Here is an 18,370-nt window from a genome sequence, read left to right on the forward strand (position 1 = left end):
CAAATTGCACAGACAAAAGAAAAGACTATAGTTTATCGTTTTATATAGAACTAATAATCATAGCATCAGTCAGGCAGAAAGGGACCTGGGGGGACTAATGGACAGGAAGCTCAACAGGAGCCACCAGTGTGCCCAGGTGGCCAAGAAGGCCAATGGTGTCCTGTCCTGTATCCGAAATAGCACGATCAGCAGGACAAGGGCAGTGATCCTTCCCCTGTGCTCTGCATTGGGGAGGCCACACCTGGAGCATTGTGTTCAGTTCTGGGCCCCTCAGCTCAGGAAAGAGATTGAAGTGCTGGAGCGGGTCCAGAGAAGAGCAACAAGACTGGGGAAGGGACTTGAGCACAAGCCCTATGGGGAGAGGCTGAGGGAGCTGGGCTTGTTCAGTCTGGAGCAGAGGAGGCTTAGAGCTGAGCTCAGCACTCTCTAGAATGACCTGAAGGGCAGTTCTAGCCAGGGGGGATTGGGCTCTTCTCCCAGGCACTCAGCAATAGGACAAGGGGGCATGGGCTTCAACTCTGCCAGGGGAAATTGAGGCTGGAGATTCGAAAGCAATTCTGTGCAGAGAGAGTGGTCAGCATTGGAATGGCTGCCCAGGGAGGTGCTGGACTCACTGTCCTGGAGGTTTTTAAACTGAGATTGGCCATGGCACTTAGTGCCATGATCTGGTCAACGGACTGGAGTTGGACCAAGGGTTGGACTGGAGGTCTTTTCCAACCCAGTTCATTCTGTGATTCTGTGATCACAGAATCATCTTGGTTGGAAGAGATCCTCAGGATCATTGAGTCCAACCATAACCTAACCCAATTCTAGCATAGATACATCGCTCCACATTCAAATAGCAGGTAGGCATAATTTTCTGCGTAGCAGAACAGATGCCTTGTGACATCTGAAGGAACAGATCAGGGTGACTCAAGAAAGTGTTTAAAAAAACATTCGAATTACCTGAATACTTGACGTGCTTGAGTGTAGCAAGTAAGTAAGTTGTGGGCCTCTGCATTTCTAAAGTACTCATCCTTAAATTCACCTGCACTCTTAGCTATTGTACGTAGATAGCTCTCTAAATTTCATGGGCTTAATAGGGTTAAAAAACCAATAAACAAACAAAACAAAACCACCAAAAAAGTCCCCACACCATATACAGAAAACTATTGAAAATGCCCCAAACATTAAGGTGCACTTTATCAGCCATACAACTGTCATGGACAAGCACAGCACAGAAGAAAACTACATGAGTGAGGAAAAAGCTTCTAGCCCTTTTCTTCATAATTCTGCAACCCTCAGGATGCAAGTTGTACAGCTCTCAGTGCTGTGACTCCACATTTTAAACAGCAGCACTAGCATGAAAATGTAAATACGCTGGTGACAGGATTGGACTCCGGGTAGTTCAAACCTGCTTATCCCAGAATCCCTGAGCCAATCAGAGGGCCTATCACAGGAAAATGCCTCATAAAACCCCTTTATCTTTGCAAACAGCTACTACTAATTCCTGCTCTTTAGTCTTCAAAAGGGATTTCCACACGCCAAAGCAATGTTAACACCTCCGTGAGCTGAGCGAGACCTTACGGGCCCAAGATTCTGACATGAAGACACACATCACATCTGCTCTGCTCCTCACAAGCACTGAACCAACCCAGTTCTCCTCCAAGCCACAGTGCTGTTCACTGAACAACAAATGAGCTGACTACGTTTTTGTTAGGCCAAGCACTTTGGATTTGCTTGTCCAGGAAATAACAGGTCACAAATATTGGATGGAGGAATAAGATGCATGGTCTAAGCTAATGATCATTCTGGAGCGAGTGGAGAGAAGGGAACGGAGCTGGTGAGGGGCTGGAGCACAAGTGTGATGGGAGCGGCTGAGGGACCTGGGGGGTTCAGCTGGAGAACAGGAGCTGAGGGGAGACCTTCTGATCTCTGAACTGCCTGAAAGGAGCTTGGAGCCAGGGGGGTCGGGCTCTGCTCCCCAGGAACAAGCGCCAGGAGCAGAGGAAACGGCCTCAAGTTGCACCAGGGGAGGTTGAGGTTGGGTCTGGGGAACAATTTCTTCCCCAAAGGGCTGTGGGGCATTGGAACAGGCTGCCCAGGGCAGTGCTGGAGTCACCAGCCCTGGAGGGCTGGACAGAGAGGTTCTCAGGACATGGGGCAGTGCCAGGGGTGGGTTATGGGTGGACTCGATGATCTTGAGGGGCTTTTCCAACCAAAATGATTCTCTGATTCTAATACCCATCCCTAACAGTGGTTCATGCTGGAGAACGGGGTCAAGTAGGTAACAGGGAGATAACCTGTCCAACCTCATAGACCACAAGAAATGACCCAGTACCTGTATCGAGCTAAGAACACCTGGAGCTTCGCATGGCCTTGGCTGCCTGGCTCTGGCATTAGAGAGATGCTGTCAACATCCAGTTCTTCCATTTCACTTGCAGTGTCCACCTAAAAACGTTAAAGATTAAGGATATGATGTGGCTGAAATCAGAGTAAAGGAACACTCAAAGGATTCAAACATCAGTGACAAGTCCTCTAAGCTCATGTGTGGTGCCAGTCTGGCCACTGTGCTAAGAACCATCTGGAAGAATGGCTTTTAAGGTGAAGAGGTAGTAATAAGAAGCAACAGCTCCAACTTGCAGCTTCAGGGGTTCCAATCAGACATCACAAAAAACTCCCTGCCCAGGTGGGTGATGCAACTGTGGGCCAGGTTCCCACTGAGGGGGATCTCTGTTCTTGAAGACTTTAGAGCCTCAGCTGGGCAAAGCCATGGCCACGCTGGCCTGGTGCTGATGACAGTCCCACCGTGAGCAGGAGGCCTGACTAAAGACGCTGGAGGGCTCTTCCACCCTATATACCCGTGATTTGGTATATTCATCTCTTGCTACCTCTACATGGCAGTTCTCCCTGTGTGCAACATAAATGGTAATCTGAACACAGGAGACATTATAGCTCCAGCAGACATCCAAGTCTCTAAGCGCTTCTGTTCAGTCAGTTCCCCCCCAGAACCTGTAAATACTTCAATATAGTGGGTCTGTACTTTCAGAACATCAGAAGGCCCTACCAGTTCCAGCCAAAGCTCTTTCCAGTCTGATAGCAGCCCGTGCATCTGCTGAAGGAAGGTGTACAGAGACAGGGCAAGTGAGAAATCCTCCTCCCACTGCAGCCTCCCGATTTCCAGCAATCAGCTGCTTGTGTTGCTCCTAAGCTGGAGGCTGCACCCTGAATGCATTTGGTGGCTGCCAGCAAGAGCAGCTTCGGGAGATTTGTCTCAGTCTTTTTGATCCCATTGCCATTTTGGAATTTTACATCCAGTGGCAATGTGTTCTGTAATACAATCCTTCTTTTTGAGGAAATGCACTTCCCTTGCTTTCGTTTGAAATGGTGCCAATTCAAGCTGGCAGTTTAAAGCAGACCTCAAGGCAAATGTACTAGTGATGAAGACCCATCACAGGCACTAGAATGCAAAGTAGGGTTTTTTTTCTAGCATATTAACTGTCAAAGTTAATCTTTGAAAGGTAGTGCACTCCTCGTAATGCAGTTTTGCACCGTGTTCTGGGGTAATAAACACCTGCACCCTGTAACACCCAAAGGGGGAGCCCAAGGGAACAGTTTTTATCGGCCTGGCTAAAGCCCTGGAGCATCCTCACAACCAGGTGGTGCTGAAGCCAAATGCTCCACACACTGGCCCTTTCCCAAGGATCCCACACGGACCGCCGTAGGCACTACTGCCCTTATCTCTCCACGGAGGCACCCAAACTTTCTCTTGAACTAAAATATAGTCATTTTTCCCACTAGAGAATTGATATCAGTCACATACCTGTTCCTCCCTCACTTTGTCCCTGAACACAACAGCCTCTCAGAGCTTGTGACACAGTGCTGGGCACTGCCTGCCACAGCAGCATCCTTTGCTAGTGCCCCGGCAGCCAAGGCTTCGGCGTCCTCCACATGTACAATGAGGCACATGGTGTGGACTCAAAAGTTTTAATACATCAGGGGACCAAAGGAGCACAAGCTGCCTCCCACCCATCACACCCAGCCCCACTCGCAGCACTGCTGTACCCTCGATTGTCACATCAAGTGATGTACAGCAGACACTGCTTAAGTGAACCCTATAATATTATGTAAGAGCTCCTGGGGAGGAGAAGCAACAACTGTCTGTGAGATCTTGATGACACAAACAAGCAAAGCCGATTAATTTCATCCCTTTGCTATCACAAACTCAGCATCTTCTCATGGTTTCTTTCACCAAGTAAAATTTTAATACCCAAAAGCACCAGCAAATAAATTTGAGCGCCTAATCTACAGCTCAAGGCCAAAACTCGTCTGGACACCCTTCCCCAGCATGTTAAAAGCAACAATTAGTAGCCTTTGCGTATTTTAACAGCAGCTGAGATGTCACAGGGAAGATTGGCAAGGGCTGTCCCACTGACGTCCCCACCCGGCTCCTTCTCCCAGCTCCAGCGCTCAGTCCAGCCGGGTGTTTCCTCCCTAGAGCTCAGCAAGATGTTCAAATGAGCGTTAGAGACATGGGTATCCAAGGCCTCTTCCATTTTTTCCCCCACCTTTTCTCTTGTTTTTCCCCCGCTTTCTTCAGGCAGCCAGGAGGGAATGAATGCAACATTCCTGGTGCTCTCAGCAATGCATTTATTCCCTGGTGACGAGAAAGCACTGGCTGCAGAGGGGACTCCCATACTGACCTCCGGGGTTGGGCAGGATTTTGGACTGTTGTGCATGGATTCTGATTTTGAAGAGCTGGACTGAGATTCCGCTCTCCTGGCTTGTTTCTGAGCACCGGTAGCAGTAACGGGGGAGCCAACGGTGGCATCAGGTGCCCGCTGCAACAATTCCAACTCATCAGTGGCTTCATTGTGAACCTTCTTTGTGCTCTGGTGAGTGAGCAATCCAGGAACAGTCGATTCTGCAATAAAATAACCTGTCTATTACTTTTAGCCACAGGCGGAATACAAGATCAGCAGTGAGCATCAGCGAGCAAACACCCTTTGGAGCAGCTCAAGTCTCTAAAATGTGATTCGTTTAACAGTGCAACAAACTGGGGTCCCTTTGGTCAGAGAAATGCCAGGTTCTCTCTATGACTAAAAAATGAACCAAGGGTATTTACAAGAGAGAGCGACAGAGAACCCAAAAGTTAACTAAATGTTTGCATTATTTCCTTTACGCCTTTCCATTTACACAAATAACAACTCGTTTGTCAAAACACTTGCAGGTATCTCCAGCAATTACCCTTCTCCCAGCGGGGCTGCGGGGTCGAGCTGCACAGAGCAAGCGGAAGCTCCGAAGTCACCAGCGTGGAGGTGAGAAGGTCGATTTTTCCTGTTTGAAGCCGGAATTGTTTGAGTTCCTGCGACAGGAGGCTGAACTGCTCCGTTTGACTGCGACACTGGTCTTCTAGATCCTTCACCCGGGCCTGGCAGGAGAGACACGAGATGAGGCACAAACCCACATAAGAACCACCAGTGAGGTTCCAAACACCATTTGCCTTCGCTGCATCTTTTCAGTGGGTCTCAAACTCCACGAACCTAAAGGTGTGTCCTGCCCAGGAACAGTCCATAGAACTGGCAGCCCTTTGGAAACCTGAGACTCATCACCTACGACAGGGCTGTCACACTCATTTTCACCAGCGGCCACATCAGCCTTGGGGTTGGCTGAAGGTAATTTGAGGCCTGTATCAATGTAACTACTCCTACATTTACACAGTCCTAAAATTACATCCAGCCCTTTGAAGGCAACTGCGAGGCTGATGTGGCCCCCGATGAAAACGAGTTTGATCTACGTGGAGACTGACTGGCAGCTCAGTTAGGAATGATCCCTGAAACGTGGGGTTTGAACGCTGAACTCCTACCCAAGCCCTGCACAAGACCAGATGAGACAAGTCAAAGATAAACAAGCCTTTCAAAGAAACAGATGGAAAAGGTTCTGCATGTTCATTGGAGCATCAAAATCACATCTCCAAAAGGAATCGCTGTCCCAGTGCTCTGTCTTGGCCATCACTGCAGAGGCTCCAGTGGGCTCCCAAACCCTTCCCTGTCCCCCCCGCTCCCTGGGCAGGACTCCTGACCGTCTGGCTCCCCCGGCACTCGGAAGGGCAGAGAGCAGCAGCGTCCCAGCCCACGCCGCACAACGTTCTCTGGTCCAGGCAGCGCACACACTTTGCCACCAGGTCCTGCAGCGATGACTTGCTCCAGGAAAAGACAGGAGGGAAGGACACATTCCTGCTAGAGAACCATTGTTTGTATTTTCTAGTATTCTCTTTCTACCATCTCTAGATCTTCCTCTTCCAAACTATTGCTGAGATCTGGTTGTCCTCACACATCCCCTCAATTCCCAGGAGAATGCAGCCGCTCTTTTCCCTCTTCTGACTCTCCCACCGGGCAGCAGCTTTGGCTTCCCAAACAATGTCCCATGTAGACCCTGCTCATGCGCTTCGGGTACCAAGCAAACAAAAAGCATTAGTGCTGGGTGGGAATATATCACCCAACCAGCACCGCTTCAGCTGAGTTAATGACAAAATATTGAATTCAGCATGTGGCTGAGGTGCAGGCTCTGCCTCACAAGCAATGACATTTGTTCCCTTTTTTCTCCTTGGGCTCATCTCATCATTTTGCGTAGGTAAGATGCATCAAAACATATGACTGTATTGCGATCTTCAGAATTTTCCATTCTACAAAATGTTTTTGCAGCATCTTTTTCTCCTTCGAACTAAAAAGAAAAAATAAATCCTGGCTTGAAATACTCTGTGAGACAGAAAGTCTGGCTTTTAGGCAGCTCTAAAAATAACATATCTGACCTGGAAAAAGCCTTTTTTCTGGTCTCAGAGTACTGCAAAATCTTTCTAGCCCACTCCTTACTAACTTCTGAGTGTGCATTTTTATTTTTTTGTGCCATATCTGTTTTAAACATGTCCATTTATCACTTGTTCCCTTCACAACCAGCAGGAGCTCTCGGTCTCTATGGGGAGCCTGGTGAAGCCTCTGAAGTCTGGCAAGAAGTGACTGTCTCTGAACCAAAAGAGAATACCAGGTGCCACGAGCACCTTCCAGAAGCATCTGCATGCTCACCTTGTTCAGAACCAACTCCCTGTTCACCAGGTCATGTTGTGCAGGATTCCTCTGCAATTGTGAGGCTTCCAACATATTTACAGTTCAGAATTTTCACTTAAATGCTTCTCCCTTCCACATTATGTCTTACTAGAGAAAAGAAATCATGAATACCCAGAGGGGGTTTTCCCATCTTCTCTGGAGACCTGAGCCAGCAGGTGCATCTGGATGTTGTGTTTAATAGCATCTTAATAGTGCTTTGGTTCTGTAAATTTATAAATCACAGTTTAATCCATTCCTACTGGTGGCTGAGTCAAAAGCCCGGATAATCCACAGTTTAATTCTGAGACACCTAATTACTCAGGTGTCTTTCAGATCTTGTGTTATTGAAAGCAACACATAATACAAGCCCCGCTCAGGTATTACCACCACATCATACACAATGAGTAATTCCAGCAGAGCTTCACAGACAGCTGGGCAAGCAGCACGTTTCCAGGGCAGGACTAGGAGGCAGGGACAAGGACAAGGAGCCCAAGGACATGGTCCGGAGCTGCAGGGAACCAGCGGGAGTCAAGCTCCAGACACAGGAGAGAGAGGAGGCTCTTGTGTCTTTGGCCAACCCAAAAGGGGGAGAAGGAAGAGCCACCCAACTGAGACTGAGTGGTGCCATTACCAGAAGAGGCTGCAGGAGCCTGGCGGGGTCACGTCAACCACCAATTTGAGAACTTCCTCTCATTTTCCACACCAAGTAGGACCCAACCACCACCAGCCCAGCCCTGTTCTCTTCCCCACTCTCCTTGGCTGCTCTGTTCCACTTCTCCTATAGATGCCTTGTCACATTTCTCCGTGTCTTCTCTTACATATTTTTGAGATCAGAGAATCACAGCATTGCTAGAAGGGAACTTGACAGGTCTGCAGTCCAAACTCCTCCTCAAAGCAGGGCTAAGGCCAAAGGGAGTGAAGGAACATCCAGAACTCCATGTAGACGTGGGTGCTGCTTCTCCGGGATGTGGGCACCCTCTAATGATGTCCTCGGGCCGTTCCCAATTCCTTTCCTAAAAGTTTCCAACACTGTACTTGCCTTTCTGACCAGATCAGTGAATCGATCTCGCATTGTATAAAACCCCTCTGCCTCAAACATTGTATTTCTTGTGCACAATGTCATGGCTGCTTCTCCTCCTCTGCAGGTCTTGTACCATCATTTCATCTCCCGTTACTCGCCAGATCTTCTCACAGCTCTTTGCAGGCAAATCCGAAGGGGACCGTTGAAAGCAGTTTTCTATCAGGTACCAACCCTTCCATACCATACCTTTCCAAGCCTTTTGTGAACAGGCTGGTTAGCACAGCTGTAGCTTCATTAATTACCACCTCTCCTGTGAAAACTATTATTTGTGATCCCTGCTTCCCATCTCCCAACTACTCACAAAGCCAGCAAGACCTGTCTTGTTTTCCATGACACTTTCATTTGCAAAGATACCACTATTGCTTTTAGGTTTTGAAGGCAACACTTCACTCTTGGACTGCAAGTGGTTCTCAAAAGACCTTGAAATGTAAGTGACCCATGGAGAAGGTGCACAGGTGGGCAATTCTAAAAATCTGGAAATGCCAAAAGAATAAAGCTCCTAATTCTAATCGGACAAGAAAGCAAAGCATTTAAATGGGAAGCAGCTGCTCCATTCAACTCATAGTTGTAGCTCTTTTAATTACATTCATTTCCTGGAGGTGGCACTCTTGCAACCTTTTCCAGAGTTAAGTTAAAACAAGAATATCAAGCACCTGTCAAAATCGGGACAGAGGAGAAAAATGTCCTGTTTGACAGGATTATAGCAGTACCTGCATGCAATCCAAAGTGCTCTGGTAGCAAGAAGAAAAGCAAAAAGAGATAGAAAACCACATCAGCAGTTACACTAGGCAAAAACCAACGATCTGCCAAAGACAACCCAACCCTCTGCTGGAACAGAATTGTTCCCTCACCGACTTCCAGCATCTGCGTTGTTTCCTACTGAGATTCCCACCTCATTCCCAACCAGCAGCTGCTTGCTAAACAAAAGCCAAATCCCACATACCGAATGCACAGATAAGATAACCAAGCACTTTCTGAGGGCCTCTGAGTCATTATATGCTTTGAGTCGAATCACCATATGCTTTGTCAGTGCTGAATTTCAAGCCCTGTTTTACCCAGAACATTGCAGCCACCCATCAAATAATGGATGTTTTGTGTCCAGATCTTTCCCCAGGTTTGAGATCGAGTGGTGCTGGGAGTCAAGGCTCAGCTCAGAGCCCGGCTTTGACTCGATTTCAAGCCTGCTCATCCTGCTCCTAGGGCTGGGAAAACAAGCACAGTTAAGCTCCGTTCATCATATTTCCCAAATTCCACACCGGATTCCTGAAATCGGCCTGCTGCCTTTTGCGTCTGCGCAGCGCAAAAGGCAGCTGAGAATTGATGTGCTTCAGAACCACTAGCGAATTCCTTCATTCCCATGACCAGAACCCTCATGGTTTTCTGAGCTCAGGTGATGTTTCCGCACACTGAAACCATGCACACCCATACTCACCCCCATTGCTGCCCTCCCACGGAACTACAGCCCAGCTGAGGTTGCAGGGCAGCCCTGGAGATCAAATATCCAACCCAGCTCAAGGCAGGCCAGCTGGAGTAGGTCTAGCTGAGTTTTGAACATCTTCAAGGAGACTCCGCTTATGACAACCATGTGACTGAATTGTTCCAACAGGAAAATGGTCCCCACTCATTCTTCATTAACGTTACATCAAAAAGCAACCCAAACACATGTAAAATTACAACAGGCAGTGTAGGCACCCCAAGTCCCCTAATTTTGCTCTACACTGGTGTTCTGGGATGACTATGATTATGTCACTCCACATTAAACTAGCTTTGAACGACAGTTTCTCTTTCTTTGGTCCAGCTCATGCCATTGGCTTATAAAGCATCTCCGTACCAGTAACATGAAAGCAAGAATATTTACCTGCTGAGGCCCTTGCAGAAGAACACAACCAGCCTCTCAAACAGAACAAAATGACTGCCCTTTCTTCCTTCGCACAGGTAGATGTCTAGTTGAAACCTAAGCAGCTTCTCCAGTCTTTCAATTAATTAGTTCATAGAACACCATGGCAAGCATCAAACCTCCCTTCCCTTAAAGGCTTCTCAGAAGCTGCTAAACACCGACTGACAGAAGAGCAGCACCGTGCCAGCTCTGATCCTGCCTCCGCAGCCAAAAGATGACCCAGAAAGGACGTGGAAATGGGACAATACGAAACGTCACTTCCCCACCATATTCACCCAGCCTGCAACAATTTCAAGCTCCAGCAGGAACTCAACGCTCTCGGGCTCTCCAGTTCAAGTACAGGTTGTGTCCCTTCAAAGGAGAAGCTCCCTGCAGCCATGGAGCAATCTCCTTCACCAGGGACACTTTCCATCTCACTCAGCTCTCCTGGGCTCCTAACAGACGCACAGCTGCTGCAATTCAGCCTGACACGTCTGTGTGTCACCACTACAGACAGAGCTACGGCCTCACTACCATGAGATCTGCCTGGCCAGGTGTTGGACAGTGAGGCATCCTGCTTGGTCTCAAATTGGGGACAGCAGGGTGACCATGAGCCAGCACTGCACCCTTGTGGCCAGGAAGGCCAATGGTACCGGGGGTGGGTTAGAAGGGGGTGGTCAGTAGGTCAGAGAGGTTCTCCTGCCCCTCTGCTCTGCCCTGGGGAGACCACACCTGGAATATTGTGTCCAGTTGTGGCCCCTCAGTTCCAGAAGGACAGGGAACTGCTGGAGAGAGTCCAGCGCAGCCACCAAGATGCTGAAGGGAGTGGAGCATCTCCCGGGTGAGGAAAGGCTGAGGGAGCTGGGGCTCTGGAGCTGGAGAAGAGGAGACTGAGGGGGGACTCATTCCTGGGGATCAATATGGAAAGGGGCAGTGTCAGGAGGATGGAGCCAGGCTCTTCTCAGTGACAACCGGTGACAGGACACGGGGTAATGGGTGCAAACTGTTCCACTTAAATTTGAAAAGAAACTTCTACATGGTGAGGGTGTCAGAGCCTGGCCCAGGCTGCCCAGGGAGGTTGTGGAGTCTCCTTCTCTGCAGACATTCAAACCCACCTGGACACCTTCCTGTGGAACCTCAGCTGGGTGTTCCTGCTCCATGGGGGGATTGCACTGGATGAGCTTTCCAGGTCCCTTCCAGCCCCTGACACTCTGGGATTCTATGAAATGGTTTAGTGCTCAGAAAACCTCAGTGGACTAAAAGAGCAGGAACTGCCCCATTTGCCACCACACCTGACCCAGCTCTCTGGCAGCCATGAAATCATCACAGCAAGTTCTGGGGCTTGGTGCTTTGCCTTTGCAGCTCCACGAACCCACAGCCAAGGTTTTCTCCAAAGTCATCCCGATAAAAACTGAGATAATGCAAATCAAACCCAAACCAGTGCTCATCATGTCTGCCACACAGCAAAGCATGTTCGGCATGAACATCAGAGCCCTCATGCAGCTGGTCCCAGCCCAGCAAACGGGACAAGGGATCTGCCTCAAACTTCATCACTCATTATGCTCGAAGGTCACATTTCTCCTCTTTTCCCCTAATAAAAAACATAAAGCACAGACACACAAAAGAAATCTCAAATCACATGCACACAGGTATTCTGCCTCCCTGCAGACCAGCCCGGAAAATGGAGCAGGCAGCAATGAGGTTGGGTACTTAACACATCCCTGCAAGAGTTGGGCACAATCTGAATGAAATAACCTCTCTGAGGAGGAGCAGGCCAGCATTTAATCCCCACAAACTCTTACCCCAGCACAACTGACACTTGTTCAATGCAGCAACACATTGCATCTGATCCAGACATTAAAGTATTTTGCTCAAGAACCAACAAAACCCAGGGCATCAAGAAAACCGACATTAAGAACCAAAGATACCAAATCTGTAGCCACTAATCCATCTTATTTTCTCCTGTCTTACCTCTAGAAGCTGTACTGCTCCTTCATGTTCTCTTTTCGCCTCTGCCTGCGCCTAAGAAGAAATAAGAAATGGAGTAAATAAGAAAGCAGCCTATGTAAGTGCACTTCCACTACTCCCATCGCCACCTTGATAGACCATTATAGATTTAAAACACTGTACAGACTGAAAGCATCTTCAGTCTTTGGACAAACAGCAGTAAGAGATCAGAACCACCATTCAGGAGAAAATCCCTTCACTGTGCTCAGGTATCAGAGTTTTCCCAGATGCAGACACTCGTCCTCGGTAAACTCACATATACCTCCTCCATACACTGCACTTCCAAGGATACCCGGCACGGGAGTCCCCTCACTTCCCAAGGATTCAGAGAGTAAAACACCCATTCTTTCGGGCGCCGCGTACCTGCTGCAGCCGTCTGACCTCCTCTTGCTTCTCCTGCAGGACTAGCAGCGCTTCCTTGTGCTCGACTTCCAGCAGCTGCCTTCGCTCAGCCACATTTCTCATGTGCTGCAGAACAATTCACAGACAGCTGAAGGGCGACATTACCGAAATACTGTCCTGTGCCCTACTATAGGTCCTGAAGTCAAAACATGGCCTGCATTCCATGCCATCGTTAAACAGAGAGGAAAGGAGGAAACTCCTACCACAGGCCACAGCAACACAGCCAAAGAAAATCCTTAAATCAAGGACCTCATTCCCCTCCCACCCGAATCCCTGCAGCAGCCTTTCTAAAGCACCTCTGCCTGCTCCGGAAAGCCATGTTCCAGGATCCCGCCGAAGCGGAATTCCCAACAGAAGCACAGAGACAAAAGAATGAACACAAAAAGGCAAAGAGACAACATGTGCCATCCAAAAGCAGCACTAAGTGTCTGGAGAGTCCTTCCAGCCGTGTGGATCCCACTGACCTTCAGCACCTGCTCTAGATTCTCCAGCTTGGTTTGGAGTCCTTGATTCGTCTGAATTACTGAATCCCGTTCCTTAGTAACCAAAACAACCTGCAGTTTCAGGTCAGCATTCTCAGATTCAACCTGAAGAGAAAGGATTTTCAATTAGCACAAGTAGCCATAGATATTCCTTGGCTAAATAACAGAAAACTATTTCTGTATCTCAACAGGTTGTTTTGCAGACCTGCCTTCAACTTGTAATGATACCAAAATCATGAATCTCCTCTCCCCTGGCTTCTGCTCAAAACAAATATCGGTCCTCAATGTGATGGACACTTTTATTTGCACACACTGTTCTCCCACCAGACACATCTCTCCTGCCCTTTTGCAGGACAAAGGGACTGGGATATGAACAGGCTACATTCTGAAGAGATACAAAACCAGGCACAAAGGTCTGCAAGGTTTTTAACCCTGGCTGGTAGGATTAAACAGAGAACGGTACAGAAAGACAGGGCAGCCTGCTGAAACCATGTTTACCTCCTCCACCTATTACAGGAAGTTCTGGCAACATATTTTGGTTCTAGAGTGCGCTATGGCTTAATGACTGTTAGCAATGCAGATTATTAAGCAAAGACAAAAACTTGCACTTAGAACAAACAGTTATTAAATTTGTGGGAAGTCTTACGCATGGTGGCAACATGATGACTCTAAGATTGACACATGGGACAGACAAGTGGCTTTTTAACTCTGGTGCATTACATTTGTGGCTTTCTCCCCTGCCCCATCAGCCACCAAAACCCCCTTTGAGGACGACAGAAAAATGCCAAGGGTGACTGAGAACTTTTGAACACACACTGTGCTTGCAGTGATGGGTTCTGCTCCACCACCCTCTGACCAGCGCACGCTGCTGCCCACCAGCCACTCTTCGGCTTTGGTCATGAACTCATTAATGAGTTACCACAGATGAACCAAGTTTGAACTTAAGACAACGCATCCCACTTGAGTTTTGGGGAAGTTCTAATGAAAAAAGGGCAGTTACCTCCTCTGCTGGTGGTTACCATGGGGTACGCTGGACAGACGTACACAGATTGACACACGACCATTACTCAGCTGGCATCCTGAACACCAAGCAAGCTAGCAAGTGATTTTCAGCAAAATTTTAGAGAAGCTAATGCTCCATCCAGCAAACAAAGACACTGCTTTTTACCTGTCCTGCCCATCCAGCCTTCTCGTTCAGCTGCAAGTTCTCTTCAGCCAGCCGTGCATTTTCATTCTGTACCTCCTGCAGCTGGATCTCCTGTCCAGAAACAGCGTGTGTTACTACACCAAGGCGCGACTAACTTCCCCAAATTATTCTGCAGAGCAGCTTCCCTGCTCCTGCTGACTGGTGGTGCAGGACGCTGCGTGCGGGGTGCCAGGTGCAGCTCTGCTCAAGCAGATACGAGCCCTCAAGTTTCTTTTCCCATTTACATTGCCTCAAAGCCCAGAATGAGAAAGACTTTTCCTTGTCTGCTTCACAGCCCCAGAGTCACATTCTGTACTGCGGTCCAGAACTCCATCTCCACCTACAACCATTCAACAAGTTTCCCTGTTGGTTCAAGATCAGAGCAGGCAGGAGACCATGGACCTGTGGAGAGACACTGAGTGCATCTCTCAGGTCCAGCGCAGCTGCAGCAACTCTGTGCAGTATTACAGGAATTTAATAGTTCCATAATCGCACCTGACTCCGCATCCATTTCCCCATCCCAATGTTTTATGGGATCATCAAATATTTTCTGGCTGTCCCAAGAGCTAATTCCCATGTGTGCGGCCTCAGCCCAGGCACTTCAAGGTGAGTTGGTCCCTTCTTATCTTGAAAAACTAAGTGTCTAACCAACTTATTCCCTAACCATCCCACTCTAACCCAGACAATGAGGTGGAACTATGAACTGCAGATGAGTCTGAGCTATGCATTGGAACTGAACTGAACTGAGATTTGAGCAAGACATAAAACACCTATTCAGAAGGTAAGCACCCTTGGGCCAACCCATAGTCATAGTCACTAATGCCACCAGTGCTGCTCAGCAAAGCAGAAACAGAAGGGAGAAATCCAGATGCTGTGATATGACCTGTAAAACCTCCACAAAATTAAAAAGCAGCAAGATTTCATCCAACAAATATGAAGCACAAGAAAATGGCTGAGGGTTTGGGTAATTATCATTTCAAGGTGCAGAAATCTTTTGATACTTGTCTGGAAATGGCAAGTTATCTCCTCAAAATAGCGAAGGCCACAGAGTTTCATGCAGTGATTTATGTAGCTATATTGAAGCCACAGCCAGCTGAAAGACTAATTAAACAATTCCAGCCTCAGGGTCTGGAGCCCCAAATTTGTGACACTGTGCAAATTAAGAGCAAGACTGGTGATTCATTACTCACATAAACTGAAGAGAATTCAAGAGAGGCACACAACAACTTAGCTCCTCTTCTAACATTATGCTCACAACAGCAGGTAATCAGAACACTTACCAGTTCTTTGCATCTTTTATGCTTTTTCCTCACTTCATGCTCAAGGTTTTCACATTTTTTGCGCTTTTTCTTGAGTTCAAATTCCTGCATGAAACCAGCATCAGTAGATCAGCATGTCCACGTTCTTACAATGCATTCTTACAATGTTTAGAAAAGGCCGGAGGACAGGATGCAGGGGACAAAAAGAGCTGTGCAAAATATCCAGCTTGAAACACTAGCTGTGCTATCTTAGCTCCCATTCTAATCCAGATGACACCTAACAGAGAGAAGGCATACTCTGGTTCTGTACCTTTACCTGCAGTTACTCGCCACCACCCTTGGCTCCTCAGAACAATAAGAACTGCACAACCTCGCAGTGAACTGTCCTGGTTTGCTGGAATCACTCATAAGGAGACGTGACGTCTGCCCCAGGCCAGTCTTATCTGTTCCCAGATCAAATAAGACTCAACCAACACAACACAGAATCTATTGGCCCGTTTTCCTCTCATTTTCTCTGACATATTCCCCTGCCAGCCCAATACCTGGAGGTGCCACCCAGCAACACTCTCCACGCTGGCAGCCTGTGGTTTCCTACCGATTCCCCAAGCTTCCCACTTGTGCAGAGCAGCTGCACCTAAAAAGACTTAAATCCCTAAAATCCCTGCCTGGATTCCATGGATTAAAACCCCAAGAAAATGCACAGTGCTCCTTCATGAAAAATCAGGGTCACAACTCACCAGCTGCTTTATCTGGTGGCTGCTCGCTGGGTCTGTTACTGCATTTTTAGGAGGGAAATTTTCATGTCCTTCAGAAGCAGGTCCCAGTGGCTGCACACCTGGCTCCACCTGGAAAGCAAGTGAGATACCAGAGGTCAGGGCCAGCCAGGACCCCAGAGCACACCAGGCACACTGAGGGAGAAGAGGCAGCACCGCCTGGGAGAACAACATTCCCATCAAAACCCCAGATCTCTGAACCGCACCACTGGACGTGGAGAAAGGTGAACACCGTGCCAGGGACCTCGTGGCCACCAGAGACCAGCGCTGGGAGTCTGCTGGAGCCCAGTGCCAAGGCCACCAGCATCCTGGATGGTACCAGCACTGGTGTGGCCAGCAGGCCCAGGGCAGTGACCATCCCTGTGCTGGGAATGGGGAGACCAAACCTCAAATCCTGAGGCCCCTCACATCAGGAAAGGTCTTGAGGTGCTGGAGCGAGTTGAGAGAAGGGAACGGAGCTGGTGAGGGGCTGGAGCACAAGTGTGATGGGAGCGGCTGAGGGACCTGGGGGGTTCAGCTGGAGAACAGGAGCTGAGGGGAGACCTTCTGATCTCTGAACTGCCTGAAAGGAGCTTGGAGCCAGGGGGGTTGGGCTCTGCTCCCCAGGAACAAGCGCCAGGAGCAGAGGAAACGGCCTCAAGTTGCGCCAGGGGAGGGTGAGGTTGGATGTGGGGAACAATTTCTTCCCCAAAGGGCTGTGGGGCATTGGAACAGGCTGCCCAGGGCAGTGCTGGAGTCACCATCCCTGGAGGGTTGGACAGACGGACATGAAGTTCTCAGGACATGGGGCAGTGCCAGGGGTGGGGGAACAGTTGGACTTGATGGTCTTGAGGGGCTTTTCCAACCAAAATGACTCTATGATTCTATGACTAAACCACCCACATGCCACAGTGAGCTCCACAAGGTTCTTGGATCTGAGTTCCCATTTGTGCTTCACTGAAGGTTTCAATCAGAGGCGTCAGCAACACCTTTCAGGGACCTCTCCAAAGCAATCAAAAGATGGAAGATGGGCAGAAGGGAGAACACAACCTCAGAAAGCACAACAAACGCAACAGCAGAAAGCAGTAAAGATCTCAGAACTTAAAGGCAGGAAAGTGCAGACAAAAAACAGCAAGAAATGGAGCATCCCACCCCAGCCGGTAGCTGAGAAGGACTGAGATGGCAGCAGACGTGCTCTGGTTCACGTGCCACCACCAAACCAGATGAAAGGAGACACTTTTCTGTACATGTTTGTTCACAAGTTTCTAACAAATACCCTTTCAATTTGAGCTCCAGACAAACACACCCTTGATCCTCTCAGTTTTCACTCTCGACTGATATCTGACCTTGCCTTGTCTGCCCAGGGTAATCCCTGACAGCTCTTTACTTTCAGTCGGCCTCTCTCATCAGAAGCAGAATTTCTCATTTCACTTGGAACACCCACAGCGCTGAGGGATCTACACCACCGAGTCAGCCCTGGGACAGTGTCCAGGCACCTAAACAACATTGCTTTTACCTGCTTTAGGCTTGAAACGCTGGTTTTAACTATATCTATGTTTGTGGCTCCACTGCTGAAAGCCAGAACACCCTACGAGACTGAACTCAAGCCCAGGCTTTCCAAGGCTTTCAGATTTTCTGCCCCAAGCACAATCCTGCACTCAGCACCCTGCAGCGTGGTTCACGTGGGTGGCTGGAAATCTCGAGATCTTCCACCCAACCCACAGCACCTGAGGAGCCCCAGCCCTTGGGAGCTTTCAGATGTGCAGTGAAACCGGCATTTAGCTCTGGAATATCCATGTGTAAATGCTTCTGAGACGTTTTTTCATCCACCTGGCAAAGTTTCAAATCTGTATTTCACATCTCCCCCCCTAAAATTATGCTTCTTTGCAAACTGAAGCCATTGCATTTTAGTCAAATTTAATGACATGAGGTCCCAAGGAATGCAAGTGGATACCAGCTGAGGTCAGATACCCACTGCACAAGTATCATGCACTGTGCTTCACAAGTCATGCTCTCCTGCAAACAGATGTGCAAGATAGCAAATCTGCTTGTTTGTGATCATTTCCCAGCAAAAAGCTAAACAAAACCATGACACTGCTAATTACAGACAATTTAGAAAAATTACCAAATTTTGAATTTGCCCCAATGGACCTAATTTCCACCCAAGAACAAAGACATGTTCCCAGCCACATGCTCATATACTGTTATTTTTCTGCAGAACTGACTCATCACCATATTAAACA

At 48.4% G+C, this 18,370-nt stretch overlaps 1 protein-coding gene across 9 annotated transcripts in view; it reads right to left on the minus strand.

The window, feature by feature from the left end:
• TSPOAP1 (TSPO associated protein 1) overlaps positions 1-18,370 on the minus strand; it is a 74,733-nt gene that overhangs the window by 32,350 nt on the left and 24,013 nt on the right. For all 9 annotated transcript variants that reach the window (XM_071817088.1, XM_071817091.1, XM_071817087.1 and 6 more), the window contains 9 exons: positions 16,113-16,220; positions 15,397-15,480; positions 14,099-14,188; positions 12,913-13,035; positions 12,410-12,514; positions 12,011-12,061; positions 5,227-5,410; positions 4,683-4,903; positions 2,321-2,430 (listed from right to left, as the gene is read on the minus strand). In XM_071817088.1, coding sequence (XP_071673189.1) covers positions 2,321-2,430; positions 4,683-4,903; positions 5,227-5,410; positions 12,011-12,061; positions 12,410-12,514; positions 12,913-13,035; positions 14,099-14,188; positions 15,397-15,480; positions 16,113-16,220 — 1,076 coding nt within the window. The remainder of the gene's footprint in view (positions 1-2,320; positions 2,431-4,682; positions 4,904-5,226; positions 5,411-12,010; positions 12,062-12,409; positions 12,515-12,912; positions 13,036-14,098; positions 14,189-15,396; positions 15,481-16,112; positions 16,221-18,370) is intronic.

The sequence above is a fragment of the Patagioenas fasciata genome, chromosome 19, assembly GCF_037038585.1.
Source record: "Patagioenas fasciata isolate bPatFas1 chromosome 19, bPatFas1.hap1, whole genome shotgun sequence".
NCBI classification, from domain to species: domain Eukaryota; kingdom Metazoa; phylum Chordata; class Aves; order Columbiformes; family Columbidae; genus Patagioenas; species Patagioenas fasciata.